Raw genomic sequence first — 14606 nt, 5'->3', positions numbered from 1 at the left:
CTCGTTCCCCTCAATGTACTGGTCCCATTGTTCCCTCGTTCCCCTCAATGTGCTGGTCCTGGCGTTCCCTCATTCCCCTCTATGTACTGGTCCTCTTGTTCCCTCGCTTCCCTCAATCTGTTGGTCCTGTTGTTCCCTCGCTTCCCTCAATCTGCTGGTCCTGTTGTTCCCTCGTTCCCCTCAATGTGCTGGTCCTGTTGTTCCCTCGTTCCCCTCAATGTGTTGGAACTGGTGTTCCCTCACTCCCCTCAACATTATGTTGCTGGAGTTCCTAAACTCCCCTCAACACTACAGAGCCTTGGTTTTGTGCTACCTTCAACATTCCACCTTTCCCTCAACACCAGTGTCGATATCAATGTTAGTAACCAGACTCTGGCGCCTGCTTTCCCTCGTCCCCTTCACATCCCATGAAAAAGAGGCCTGTCTCTGACTGGTGATTAACTAGTGAAGCCAATAGCCTATTAGTCTTGGCTCCACTCAGTTCGGATGCAGACTCTGTCAGTCATGTTAGCCGTTGCCATTACTTTTGCTCTTTCAGCTTGCCTGGAATAACTGCAGCTGCGAGCTTGATGGAGACCAGTGTTTTGGCAAGAGGACTCAGTGACTGCAGCCACCTGGAAGAGATAAAGTGAGTGAAATGTCTCCGTGCTTTTTCCTGATAGCAGCATTGGCATGCAAGCTACAACATACTTGTGGAAATCTTGCCAGTATGCAGATGGAATTGGTTTGCAAAGTGTATTGAAAATAAGACTTCAGAATATCATCACGTTGCACTTGTTGAACACTGATACCACATTCAGTACAGATAAGGAAATCAAAATCTGAAAATAATTGTTTTTTTTTAGCAAGTCAGAGCGGAGGAACATTTCAGGATTGGAAAGATAGGATAAATGGAACAGGGTGCAAGAAAGGGGACAGGACAACGGTGGGGGTAAAGTGTTATGAGCATAAGGGTAGGTGAGAGAGATGGACCATGTCTGGCCCACAGCATAGTGAAGAGCTTGTTTCTGTGACTCTAACATAATTAAAATGTTAAAAAAAAGGCAAACTAAACCTTCACAAATCCCATTCTCTTTATTTCTATGCAGTTTGGATTCCTTGCTGCTCAGAGACAGTGGAACACAGTTGTTGGCTGAAGGGATACCAAGAATGAAATGCTTGAAAAAATTAAAGTGAGTTCTCTCAGGATTGTGTTCAAAATTGCCAGACAGATTTCATAGGATGCAAGTAACCGGACAGGAAACTGACACCTGCCCAAACTGACGGGTACCCAAATTCCTGACCTACTGAACAAACTTTTAATGAGTTCCATGGTAATCAATCTCCATCCATCACAGCCATTCCTCTGTAACACACAAGGTGTACCGCTGGTCATCTGGTCATTTCAGACATTGCCAGGGCTGTTGGTTGCAGTGACAGGGTGGACAAATCATGAAGCTTGAGTTGCAAATGGACACTGTGGAGAAACAACTCAAAATTCAAAGTAAATGTATTACCAATGTACATATACTACCCTAAGATCCATTTTCTTGCAGGCATTCACAGTAGAGCAAAGAAATAGAATAATGTCAATATTTAAGTGAAATTTGGATAGCAACATGCATGGGATTGGTATGTAGGACTATGGTCCGGGTTCAGATTGATGGGACTAAGCAGAGTAATAGTTTAGCACCGACTAGTTGGGCCAAAGGGCCTGTTTCTGTGCCGTGGTGTTCTATGACTCTAAAAACTACACACAAATGAAGACTGACAAACAACTAATGTGCAAATGCAAAATTAATTAAGTAAATAAATAATATTGAGAACATGAGTTGTAGAGGATTTGAAAGTGAGTCCATAGGTTGTGGAGTCAGTTCAATGTTGAGGTGAGTGAAATTACCTCACCTCTGGCTGACAAGCCTGATGGTTGAAAGGTAATAACTGTTCCTGAACCAGGCAATGTGGGACCTGAGGCTCCTGTACCTCCTGCTTGATGGTAGCAGTGAAAAGAGAGCATGGTCGTGATCCTTGATCATGGATGCTGCTTTCCTGAGGCAGTGCTCTTTGCAAGTGTGATCAGTAGTGGAGAGGGCTTTTCCTGTGATGGACCTTACAGGTTGAGAACACTCGGACTCTCCCTTCAGCCCTGTAACTAACCTTTGAACAAGTTATCTATCTGGTATTAAAGTTACATTGGATACCACATCCACCACCCTCTCTGAGGGGGAATGCAATATCCTTTTGCCCTAAGATAAGGGTTCCTAATCCCTCCCTTTGTTCTGAAAGTTATGATTATTTATTACCGACACCTTCTCACTCAATAGATATTTGTTAGCGTAGGGTGAAAGGTTACCATAGTTAGGTGGAAAGTGGAGTTGAGGACAACAATGACCGTTCTCAATGGCATAGCAGGTTTGAGCGGGTGAATTGTCCACTCCCACCCCTGCTCCTAATTTGTGTGCTGAGCCTTATCATCTAATTTGGAGGGTTTATCCATTCTGGTGATGTTCCATCTAAAATGCATTTCTGCCTTAAAATAGAAACGTCGAAACATAGAAAATAGGTGCGGGAGTAGGCCATTCGGCCCTTCGAGCCTGCACTGCCATTCAGTATGATCATGGCTGATCATTCAACTCAGAACCTCTACCTGCCTTCTCTCCATACCTCCTGATCCCTTTAGCCACAAGGGCCATATCTAACTCCCTCTTAAATATAGCCAATGAACTGGCCTCAACTGTATCCTGTGGCAGAGAATTCCACAGATTCACCACTCTCTGTGTGAAGAAGTTTTTCCTCGGTCCTAAAAGGCTTCCCCTTTATCCTTAAACAGTGACCCCTTGTTCTGGACTTCCCCAACATCGGGAACAATCTTCCTGCATCTAGCCTGTCCAATCCCTTTAGAATTTTATACAGTTCAATAAGATCCCCCCTTAATCTTCTAAATTCCGACAAGTATAAGCCTAGTCGATCCAGTCTTTCATCATATGAAAGTCCTGCCATCCCAGGAATCAATCTGGTGAACCTTCTTTGTACTCCCTCTATGGCAAGAATGTATTTCCTCAGATTAGGGGACCAAAACTGCACACAATACTCCAGGTGTGGTCTCACCAAGGCCTTGTACAACTGCAGTAGTACCTCCCTGCTCCTGTACTTGAATCCCCTTGCTATGAATGCCAGCATACCATTCGCCTTTTTCACCGCCTGCTGTACCTGCATGCCCACTATCAATGACTGGTGTACAATGACACCCAGGTCTCGTTGCACCTCCCCTTTTCCTAATTGGCCACCATTCAGATAATAATCTGTTTTCCTGTTCTTGCCACCAAAGTGGATAACCTCACATTTATCCACATTAAATTGCATCTGCCATGAATTTGCCCACTCATCTAACCTATCCAAGTCACCCTGCATCCTCTTAGCATCCTCCTCACAGCTAACACTGCCACCCAGCTTCGTGTCATCTGCAAACTTGGAGATGCTGCATTTAATTCCCTTGTCTAAGTCATTAATATATATTGTAAACAACTGGGGTCCCAGCACTGAGCCTTGCGGTACCCCACTAGTCACTGCCTGCCATTCTGAAAAGGTCCCGTTTATTCCCACTCTTTGCTTCCTGTCTGCCAACCAATTCTCTATCCACATCAATACCATACCCCCAATACCTTGTGCTTTAAGTTTGCACACTAATCTCCTGTGTGGGACCTTGTCAAAAGCCTTTTGAAAATCCAAATATACCACATCCACTGGTTCTCCCCTATCCACTCTACTAGTTACATCCTCAAAAATTCTATGAGATTCGTCAGACATGATTTTCGTTTCACAAATCCATGCTGACATTGTCCAATGATCTCACCGCTTTCCAAATCTGCTGTTATCACATCTTTGATAACTGACTGTAGCATTTTCCCCACCACTAATGTCAGGCTAACCGGTCTATAATTCCCCGGTTCCTCTCTCAATCCTTTTTTAAAAAGTGGGGTTACATTAGCCACCCTCCAATCCTCAGAAACTAATCCAGAATCTAAAGAGTTTTGAAAAAGTATCACTAATGCATCCACTATTCCTTGGGCTACTTCCTTAAGCACTCTAGGATGCAGACCATCTGGCCCTAGGGATTTATCTACCTTTAATCCCTTCAATTTACCTAGACCACTTCCCTACTAACATGTATTTCCCTCAGTTCCTCCATCTCACTAGACCCTTGGTCCCCTACTATTTCCGGAAGATTATTTATGTCCTCCTTAGTGAAGACAGAACCAAAGTAGTTATTCAATTGGTCTGCCATGTCCTTATTCCCCATGATTAATTCATCTGTTTCTGACTGTAAGGGACCTACATTTGTCTTAACCAATCTTTTTCTTTTCACATATCTATAAAAGCTTTTACAGTCAGTTTTTATGTTCCCTGCCAGCTTACTCTCATAATCTTTTTTCCCTTTCCTAATTAAGCCCTTTGTCCTCCTCTGCTGGACTCTGAATTTCTCCCAGTCCTCAGGTGTGCTGCTTTTTCTGGCTAATTTGTATGTTTCTTCTTTGGAATTGATACTATCCCTAATTTCCCTTGTCAGCCACGGGTGCACTACCTTCCCTGGTTTATTCATTTGCCAAACTGGGATGAACAATAGTTGTAGTTCATCCATGCGATCTTTAAATGCTTGCCATTGCATATCCACCGTCAACCCTTTAAGTATCGTTTGCCAGTCTATCTTAGCTAATTCACGTCTCATACCTTCAAAGTTACCCTTTTTTAAGTTCAGAACCTTTGTTTCTGAATTAATTGTGTCACTCTCCATCTTAATGAAGAATTCCACCATATTATGGTCACTGTTACACAAGGGGCCGGCACGACAAGATTGCTAACTAACCCTTCCTCATGGCTCAATACCCAGTCTTGAACAGCCTGCTCTCTAGCTGGTTCCTCAACATGTTGGTTCAAAAAACCATCCCACATACATTCCAAGAAAATAATCTTCCTCAGCACCCTTACCAATTTGGTTCACCCAATCTATATGTAGATTGAAGTCACCCATTATAACTGCTGTTCCTTTATTGCACGCATTTCTAATTTCCTGTTTAATGCCATCCCCAACCTGACTACTATTGTTAGGTAGACTGTACACAACTCCCACCAGCATTTTCTGCCCCTTAGTGTTATGCAACTCTGCCCATATCGATTCCACATCCTCCCAGCTAATGTTCTTCCTTTCTATTGCGTTAATCTCCTCTCTAACCGGTAATGCTACCCCACCTCCTTTACTTTCATGTCTATCTCTCCTGAATATTGAATATCCCTGAATGTTGAGCTCCCATCCTTGGTCACCCTGAAGCCATATCTCCATGATCCCAACTATATCATATTCATTAATAACAAACTGCACTTTTAATTCATCCACCTTGTTACGAATGCTCCTTGCATTGACACACAAAGCCTTCAGGCTTGCTTTTACAACGCTCTTAGCCCTTATACAATTATGTTGAAAAGTGGCCCTTTTTGATTTTCACCCTGGATTTGCCTGCCTGCCACTTTTACTTTTCACCTTACTACTTTTTGCTTCTACCCTCATTTTACACCCCTCTGTCTCTTTGCACTTGTTCCCATCCCCCTGCCACATTAGTTTAAATCCTCCTGAACAACAGTAGCAAACGCTCCCCCAAGGACATTGGTTCCAGTCCAGCCCAGGTGCAGACCGTCCTTTTTGTACCAGTCCCACCTCCTCCAGAACTGGTTCCAATGCCCCAGGAATTTGAATCCCTCCCCCTTGCACCATTTTTCAAACCACATATTCATCTGAAATGTCCTCCTAATTCTACTCTGACTAGCACATGGCACTGGTAGTAATCCAGAGATTATTACCTTTGTGGTCCAACTTTTTAGTTTATCTCCTAACTCCTTAAATTCACCCTGTAGGACCTCATCCCGTTTTTTACCTATATTGTTGGTACCACGACCGCTGGCTGTTCACCCTCCCACTCCAGAATGTCCTGCAGCTGCTCAGAGACATCCTTGACCCTTGCACCAGGGAGGCAACATACCCTCCTGGAGTCTCGTTTGCAGCCGCAGAAACGTCTATCTATTCCCCTTACAATCGAATCCCCTATCACTATAGCTCTCCCACTCCTTTTCCTTCCCTCCTGTGCCGCAGAGCCACCCATGGATAGATAGATCAGATCTCCTCCCAGGTTTGATGAGTTGCAGTACTGGTGTTAGCTAAGCACAAGAGACTGAGTGCCCAGTGTAACTTTTGGGTTTTCCATCTCTGAGTCAGAAGATCCTGGGTTCAAGTCCTATCTTGAGCACATGGTAGAGGCATAAAGATCATGCAACTCAGAAACAGGCCCTTTGGCCCGTCACATCACTACTGACCATTAAGAATCCGTTTCAACGAATCCCATTAACCAGCCGTTGGTCAGCATCCTTGCCCATCCTGGTGATTCATGTATTCATTAATATATTCCTTAAAGTTGTGAAAATACCTGATTCCACCATGTCCTCCGGCTAGGCCAGAAGAGGAGCCTTGAAGCCTGTCAGTACTTGTCTCTGTCAGGGTCCTCAACAGCCTCCTCTGCTCCAAGGAAAATAACCTTATCTACCTTCCACTGAGGTCCCGATAGGGCCATGGTCATCTCATAGGAGCCACACCTCATTATCTCAGTAGCCTCCATCTGATGGCATGGACATCAATTTTTTTTTTTACAACTTCTGGTAATTTCTTGCCACTCCCACTACTCTCTTCTTCTATTCCCCATTCTGGCCCCCCTCTTACCCCTTCTCTTCTCCTCACCTGCCCATCACCTCCCTCTGTTGCCCCACCTTATTCTCTTTCTCCTGTGGTCCACTGGCCTCTTCTCTCTAATACCTTCTTCAGACCCTTATCTCTTCCACCTATCATCTCCCAGTTTCTCACTTCATCCCCTCTCCCCCATCCGCTTGTCTTCAACTATCACCTTCTGGCTTGTACTCCATCCCCTTCCCGCCATCTTCTTATTCTGGTTTATTCCCACTTCCTTTCCAATCCTGATGAAGGGTCTCGGTATGAAACGCTGATTGTTTATTCCTCTCTATAGATGCTGCCTGACCCACTGAGTTCCTCCAGCGTTTTGTGTGTGTTGCCCTGGCCTAACCTGTCTCTCCTCCTAAGTGAAACACTCCATCCTAAGCGACATCCTCAATCAATGCTGAACCTTAAGTGTTTGGGGTACATTGCTGTTGAGGGAGTGTAGTGTCTCAGATGGGTGGGGGGGGGGGGAATATTCAACCAAGGCTCAATCTGCTTCCTCTGGTAGCTATAAGGGCTCCAACTGTGCTATTCTCATAGGAGCAGGGGATTTCTGTTGACTTTAAGTCCGGCTACATCACCAGAACTGAGATCCTCGGTTGGATGTCCTTTCCTTTTGTGAGTTTGCAGCTCTGTGATTCTCACAGAAGCAGCTGTGCTGAAAGTCCCAGGTGTACTAGAGGCAGGCCAGCCACTGCCCCACCAATCTACTGCATGGCGATGTGTTCTGAGCCAACAGACAAGTTGCCACATTTTCAGAGTGTTAGTGAAAGGGGTGTGAAGGGTTCCTTTGACTAACCAGTGGGAATAGTTGAGTTGGTGACTGAAGCGGATGGAGACATTGGTCGTGGACAGGGCTGATCAGCAGTTTTGACAGCTCTGCAGTAGAGACAGTCCTGACTTTGCAAGGACAGAGACCCCTGCATCATCACTCATGATGCACGTGGCTTTAGTATAAGCTGGGTCATCTTGATGGAATACGTAGTATGGTATGGTCTCACTGCATACCGATAGTGTATTGGTTTATTCATGTCTTTTGTACCGAGATAGAGTGGAAAGCTTTTGTTTGCATGCCAACCGAACAGATCAAAATTAGCTACTTTTGTTTCTTTATAGAGATTATAGCACGTGGGAGGCCCTTCTGGCCCCTTGTACTTCGCCGCCTGGGCAATCCTCTATCTAATCCGAGCCTAATCACAAGGACAATGTACAATGACCAACTAACAGTTGGTACGTCCTTGGATTGTGGGAGGAAACCAGAGCACCTGGAGGAAATCCACATGCCATGGGGAGAACGTACAAATTCCTACAGGCAGTGACGGGAACTGAGCCTGGGTTGCCTGCACTGTAAAGCGTTGTGCTAACCTCTGCGCTATTGTTATCAAGTTAGTGAAAAGGAAACATGGGATGAGGGAGCCCAACCAACAGGGCAGATAGCTTTCTGCTGCTTGTGGTCACAATTGTCCCATTATATCCATGAAGTGGGCACCTGCCCGGCGGTCTTGAAGCAAACTATTCACCTATATCACTATATCAGTCGGCATGATTGAAAACAATGCAGGAAAAAGGATGACAAAGCAAAAGGGGGAGCCTCTGTTTATGAGATAATGTGAAAATAAACAAAGCTTTCCCACCCTAATTTGTTGTTTAGAAACTTGTCATCCCCACAGTTAGGCCAAATGTTGTCAGTTCATGCCTTGCTATTATGAAGGGAAGTTAAGGGAGAGCTACTGTGGAGAAACTCAAATGCTTTCCATGCCTTGCTTGTACCTTCCAGTATTTTGTAACCATTTAAATCCTCCCCTTTACTTCCTTTAGTCTGAAGTCTAACTTCATTGGCCGCAAAGGGGCAGTGGAACTGGCAGACAGTCTGAAATTGAGCACTATGATTGTAGAAATCAAGTAAGTACAAAACTGCCTTGAACCTAGCCGAGTATACTCCATCTTATTTAATTAACTTCAAGCATAGGCTTGCACATAACTGAATCTTGTTCCCCGGAGCAAGGAGGGGTAGAATCCAGGCGGAAACGCCTGCAGAGTGCTTCAGGTCCGCTGCACTGCGATGGGTGAATGTAAAGTATTCCACTGCTCTCTGTCGAAGAAGGGAAAGGGAAGTTCCACCACCCTCCACCCATCTGGGGTCCTGGTTAATACTTCTCACTGAACCTGTGGGATCTCACCTTGGTCTGACTGGTTCCCACTGTTCCTGTATTACATTACCTGTAGGTCATTAGTTATCAAGTGCACTGTTTGGGGCATTGCAAAAATCTGTTTACTCTGAAGTCCAGTTATTTCATTGTGTGGATGATGAGTAAATACCAGTTCTTCCATAAAAACAAATTCCCCCCAAGTGTTGAAAAACAGACAAAAACATTTCGTATAATTGGATTAGTGGCTTGATACTGACGTGGCAGTACACGCTGCCTACCTAATGAAGTGAATCCAGCCAGCCTGGTATGAATATAATCTCCATGATGCCAAAAGCACACCACCTCGTCAAAAACCACAACAGCAGAAGTGAAACATGCACTTTATCATCTTAGTTTTGCACTGTGACTAGGTTAATTCCTGGTTTGTGGGAGTGCTGTGTTAATGTATAAATGCATTTGTCTGCTTCCCATCCAGTTTGTGTGACAACAGTATAGAGGACGTAGGAGCAATGAAACTGGCTGATGTCCTACCCGGTTTGAAGAGTTTGAAGATACTGAAGTAAGTGGCTGCATTATGATCCTCTCTTTCTACCAGCTCTTGCCCCATTGCTTAGTTGTTGCACATTGTGTGCTGGGCCAAGCCTCCAAGAAGTTTTATCAGCAGTCGGCGTGAGCTGAGTAGTTTCCCTTGTCATTCTGTGTTTAGCCTCTGTCAGCATTGTCTTGTCCTCGGTGAGGAGTGTGGGTTGGAAAATCACCCAATTCCCACATTCTGTGTGGGTGTTAAATCAGGCAGACTTGGAGTGAGCTGTGATGCTCTCTACATACGCTGTCCAAGCTCAGATGAAGAATAGGCTCCACTCGTAGCTTTTGCGACCGAGGTTCCCCATCAGAAGCCGGCACAGGAAACAGGAAAGTCGGGGCTCATTCATTCCAAGTGCTAAGCCTTGTTTTCATGGGATATGTAAGTGTGCTCTGGGGAGCCCTGCGGCTCTTATGGAAATAATGCAACACAAGCAGATCCTTCACCCTATTGAACTTGTATTGGCAGCTCTGTATAAAGATAATCAGGATTTGCCGCACATACAGTGAAATGCATCAAATCAAATCTGTGAGGTTTGTGCTGGGCAGCCCACAAGTGGCCGCCATGCCTTCAGTGCCAACATAGCAGGCCGAGAACTCAGTAGCCCGAGCCCCAACTATATATTTTTGGAATGTGGGAAAAATCCAGAGGATTTGAAGGACACCACACAGTCACAGGGAGAACGTACAAACTCCTTACAGGCAGTGGTGGAAATTGAACGCCAGTTGGTGATGGTTGGTGCTATAATGGCGTTATGCTGTTCGCTAAACTTCAGCTATCCATCTGATTGCTGATTGGAACAGTGCAGCTCTCAGCAGGAGGCCGTTAGAATTGCACAGTCAGTCGAGTGAGGACCTTGATAAAGGCATCCTTTGCGGAGATGAGGCCTTGGGGCGGGGGGCAGAGTAGCCATGGTCACATTGAATTGTGATCCAGTTGGTCTACTCCTGATCCTGTTCACTTGTATTCTTGTGGAGAGACTGTAGCCTTGTGGTGGATTGAAGTGTACCTCCTCAATTCAGGCTATCTGGATTTAAGCACGGTGTGCAGTTGTTCTGGTATAAGTCATTCTGAGCAGCTTAGGAATCTAAACTGTCCAGTGTCAGGCTCTATATAACTGCTGACTTGTGCCCCCAATCCAGTTCCTTTTAACTTCAGGTCCTGCAATCTACTCGAAGCAGAACAGCTTAGGAGGTGGAGACACAAGAGGCTACAAGTGCTGGAATCAGGAGCAAAAAACAATCTGATGGAGGGACATAGTGGGTCAAGCAACACATTACAGCCATGATGTAGGGTTTCAGTTCCTTCCCAGGCCCCCTATCAGCCCCTCCCATGGATGCTGCTCAGCCTACTGAGTTCCTTCAGCTGATGGTGTCTGCACAATGGTCATGGATTCATGGTGCCCACCTGATCATTCACACTGGCATGTGCCAACAGGTGCAGGGAATGGGAAGGTGAATTGGTATTGCGGTTGGATGGGGGAGAGATATTTTGTGGAGAAGGTTTTATTCTTCAACCAACTGATGTGTCCTTAAGAGAGAGAATATGGAACTTGTAAGCAAGGATTTGTGACCTTGATGCAGGAATTCTAACTAATTTTGTTTTTGGAAAGTTTTCCTGAAACAATCTGAAACGTGAATAATTAATTTGATTTCAGTGGTTCATCTCAAAGGTTCATTTAATATCAGAGAATGTATACAGGAAACAGCCTGAAATTTGTACTCTTCACAGACACCCACAAAACAAATGACCCCATAGAATGAATGATAGAACATTGAAGCTCCAAAACCCCCCAGTCCCACCACCCTTTGCACAAGGAGAAGAAAAAGCATCAACCACAACCCCCCCATGGGCACCAGCAGAAGCATTGACCCCCATGCAAGTAACAGCAAAAGCCCCTAAAGAAATATTTTGTTTACAGCAAGTTATTTAACTTCAGCGTTTTTCATAAAGAATCTAAACAACTGTCGTCAGCATCAAAATCACATCCAGACAGTTCCAAGTGTTCAGCAAACGTTGAGATGAGGACTCCAGCTACATTCCATGAATATCATCCAGTTATTTATTGCCTGGAGTTTTTCCCCCAAGGAATTCTAGCTGCCTGAATCAAAGAGTTAAGAACTTCAAGAAATGTCTTGAACCACCAAAAAGTTTTCATATTTCAGCCTGTGCATCTGTGGGAAGAAAAAACTGTCAACTCTTCAGGAGAAATCCTTGCATCAGATTACTTGTTTTTCCAGATTCCAGCATCTGCAGTCTGTAATGCTCCTCACTCAGTCTTAGATTGCAGCTTTATACTTGAAGAGCTATACAGAGGATTGATACTGCAAATACATCTGAATGTCATGTCACTGTTTGCATATTAAACTCTTGGTCAGCCTGGAGAAAAGTGGACAGTATCCCTTTTAAACCCCTGAGGCAGCCAAAACCAATCACATGTGCAAAGTTTGTCAGTCAGACCTCACCACCCAGGACATGTTCTCTTCCTATTATTACCATTAGACACAAGGTGCAGGAGCCAGAGGACTCAGCCTTTTTCCCCATTGCCGTCAGATTTCTAAACAGGTTAAGAACTACCTCACTATTCCTCTTTAGATATTCTATAAACGTTCCTCTATAGATTGATTGTAGCTTATAGTAACTTGCCATACCTGCATTGCTACCACAAAACAAGTGTCATGACTTGTGTCAGTAACAATAAACCTGATTCTGATTCGTCCTGCTAGCTATGGGAGCTCAGGATAAGAGCAGGTCATTGGCCCTGGGTTCTATTCTGATTTACAATTAGGGTTTCTAGATATCACTTTCCAACATTGCCCTCAGTAATCTTGTCCTAATTTTTCCTGCTATGGAGTTCTTCATCGCAAGAAGTAGTTTCTGTCATCTCCTTTAATCATCCCAACTGTTTCAAAATAAATTACTTCTTAAAACTCTGTTGTTAGATTGTAATGTTTTAATCCAAGGTTCTTTCAGAAGTCAGCAAAGAGACACTAAACATATAGCTCATGATTGTTTTATTAAGTGTTGAGAAAACAAAGGAAAACGAGAATGGGCAGTAACAGGAGCAGAAGCTAGTAGCAGATAGCTAAGAGACTAAGATGGTGCTACCTTATGGTCAGATATTTTTATACCCATAGATAAGGAAAATTTCCATTCAAATTTGTATATAAGAGTCAGCCAATGAGAAAGCTCTTATTCAAATAACGCAGCACTGAGACAAGCTTCCAGAATTACAGCAGTGTAGCCACTAGGGGGACTAGATGATAAAACAAAAAAACTTCACATCATCTTAAAAGTTTCAATTCCCAATCAGTTTATCTGATCAACCAGTCTAGTAAATACCCCAGGCCTCGCTATTACTTCAGTCACTGCACACTGCCAACACTTTAAAGCAATTTTTATAATGCTGTTTACATTGCAGTTACATGCTGATATTTATACACATTTTTAGTCCATATCCATACTTTAACCTCTAACTTTACTTTTCATATACAGTAATTCTTTATTTGTAAATGAATGTTGTTTTTGTTGCACGCTATGCCAACGACCACAACAAATTCCTAGTATATGTAAATATATTTGGAGAATAAAGTTGATCTTTGATCCCTAATCAAGGAAGCTTTACATTTGGCAAGGTGCAGTCATTGCACTCTTTTCTGCTCCCCCCGCCCCCCCAAACAGTGTGACGCAAAACAACATGACAGCGACCGGTGGACAGAGACTGGCAGAAGCTCTCCGACTGTGCCCATCGATGGAAGAGGTTCAGTAAGTGCACTGCATTGTCACATTGATTGGTCACAGCGTGGACTAACATAGTCTGCATGCCTTGAAGAGTGAAATGTCAGTATCATGTTGCCTTCTCCTGAGCTTTATGCTCGAAAGGGGTTTGGATGATATTCTGCATCATTCCAGAAGGCTGCAGTCTCAGCCAAGAGTCAGTTGCAGAAGGCAGTCAGTTCTTCTCTGCTCACATATTCATTGCACCAGATGCTGACTTGGGCAGATGCAGGAAGGATGTTAATGAAGGGACAGTGAAATTGGATTGATATTAAATTTAAATAGAGTGCATAACACTGATAAAGGAGGTGTTGGATCCTGATGTTTCTGTAATCCAAAGTTTCTTTGGAAGTCAAGCATGAGATATAAAACTTGTTGCTTCCGATTGTTTTATTAAGTGTCACAAGAGCAGAGAGCAAACAAGGAAGTGGAGCCAAGAGAACAAAGGGAAGATAGACCAAGGAAAATGCAGTTGTGGTCGTCTCATACGCAGTCCAGGGTTAACAAAAACTCCAGTGAGAGCAATTAACCTGTATTGTTCTCACTGGTCATCTCAGCCAGATTCATGCAGCCTGATACCTGCTACTGAAAACCAAGATCTTTCTGAAGTAACTGCGCTATAATTACTGGAAAATTCTCTGGACAATTCCATGTATGTAGGTGATTATATAAAGATGCAAGTGAGCATTGGAAAATTAAAATACAAGGATGATAGAGGTTCTACACCCCAATCCAACAGAGGGCTACTTCAGAAAGCCACCTCTACCCATGAAGCCTTCTAAAATTGATTACTAAGTGCCTTTCAGAAAGGCCAGGGCTCCAGTGCCTTTGTCGGACAGTCACTATTAGAAGCTAGTCCTCTGAGATTTTGTTCTGCATGGAGGCTGGACACCCAAACCCCGCCGCCCCTGCCACTGCATCCTTGGACCAAATGAGAAGGAGCACCCACGATTCGGGCCTCATGTCCCCATCCTTTGGCCGCTGATATCCAAAGTGCAGGAGGCATGCCTCGTCGTCCGTGGCAGAAGGTAGCCTCCTCCACAGGTGGGTGTGCCAGGGTCTACAGGAAGGGGTCGGTGCCTCCGTGCTGAGTATTTAGGACACTCAGTCCATGTTGGCCCCAGCGGGAGCGGCCCGATCAATCCTTATTACCCATTAGCCTCAAACCTTATCTTTTGCTCTTTACCTGCTGGAAGGTTAGTTTATAGCCATTAGTTAATGAACCTGCATACCACTGGGATGTGGGGTGAATCCTGAGCACATGGTGCAACTCCACGTGTCAGAGGGAGAACATGCAAACTCCACCCAATGTTGGCATCGAACCTGTGAGCAACAGCACTAA

The 14606-nt window shown here is 44.4% G+C and overlaps 1 protein-coding gene across 3 annotated transcripts in view; it reads left to right on the top strand.

The window, feature by feature from the left end:
• nlrc5 (NLR family, CARD domain containing 5) overlaps positions 1-14606 on the top strand; it is a 258886-nt gene that overhangs the window by 215073 nt on the left and 29207 nt on the right. For all 3 annotated transcript variants that reach the window (XM_063066746.1, XM_063066749.1, XM_063066748.1), the window contains exons 42-46: positions 539-628; positions 1089-1172; positions 8573-8656; positions 9380-9463; positions 13169-13252. In XM_063066746.1, coding sequence (XP_062922816.1) covers positions 539-628; positions 1089-1172; positions 8573-8656; positions 9380-9463; positions 13169-13252 — 426 coding nt within the window. The remainder of the gene's footprint in view (positions 1-538; positions 629-1088; positions 1173-8572; positions 8657-9379; positions 9464-13168; positions 13253-14606) is intronic.

The sequence above is a fragment of the Mobula hypostoma genome, chromosome 14, assembly GCF_963921235.1.
Source record: "Mobula hypostoma chromosome 14, sMobHyp1.1, whole genome shotgun sequence".
NCBI lineage: Eukaryota > Metazoa > Chordata > Chondrichthyes > Myliobatiformes > Myliobatidae > Mobula > Mobula hypostoma.
This window is presented reverse-complemented; position numbering and strand designations above follow the sequence as displayed.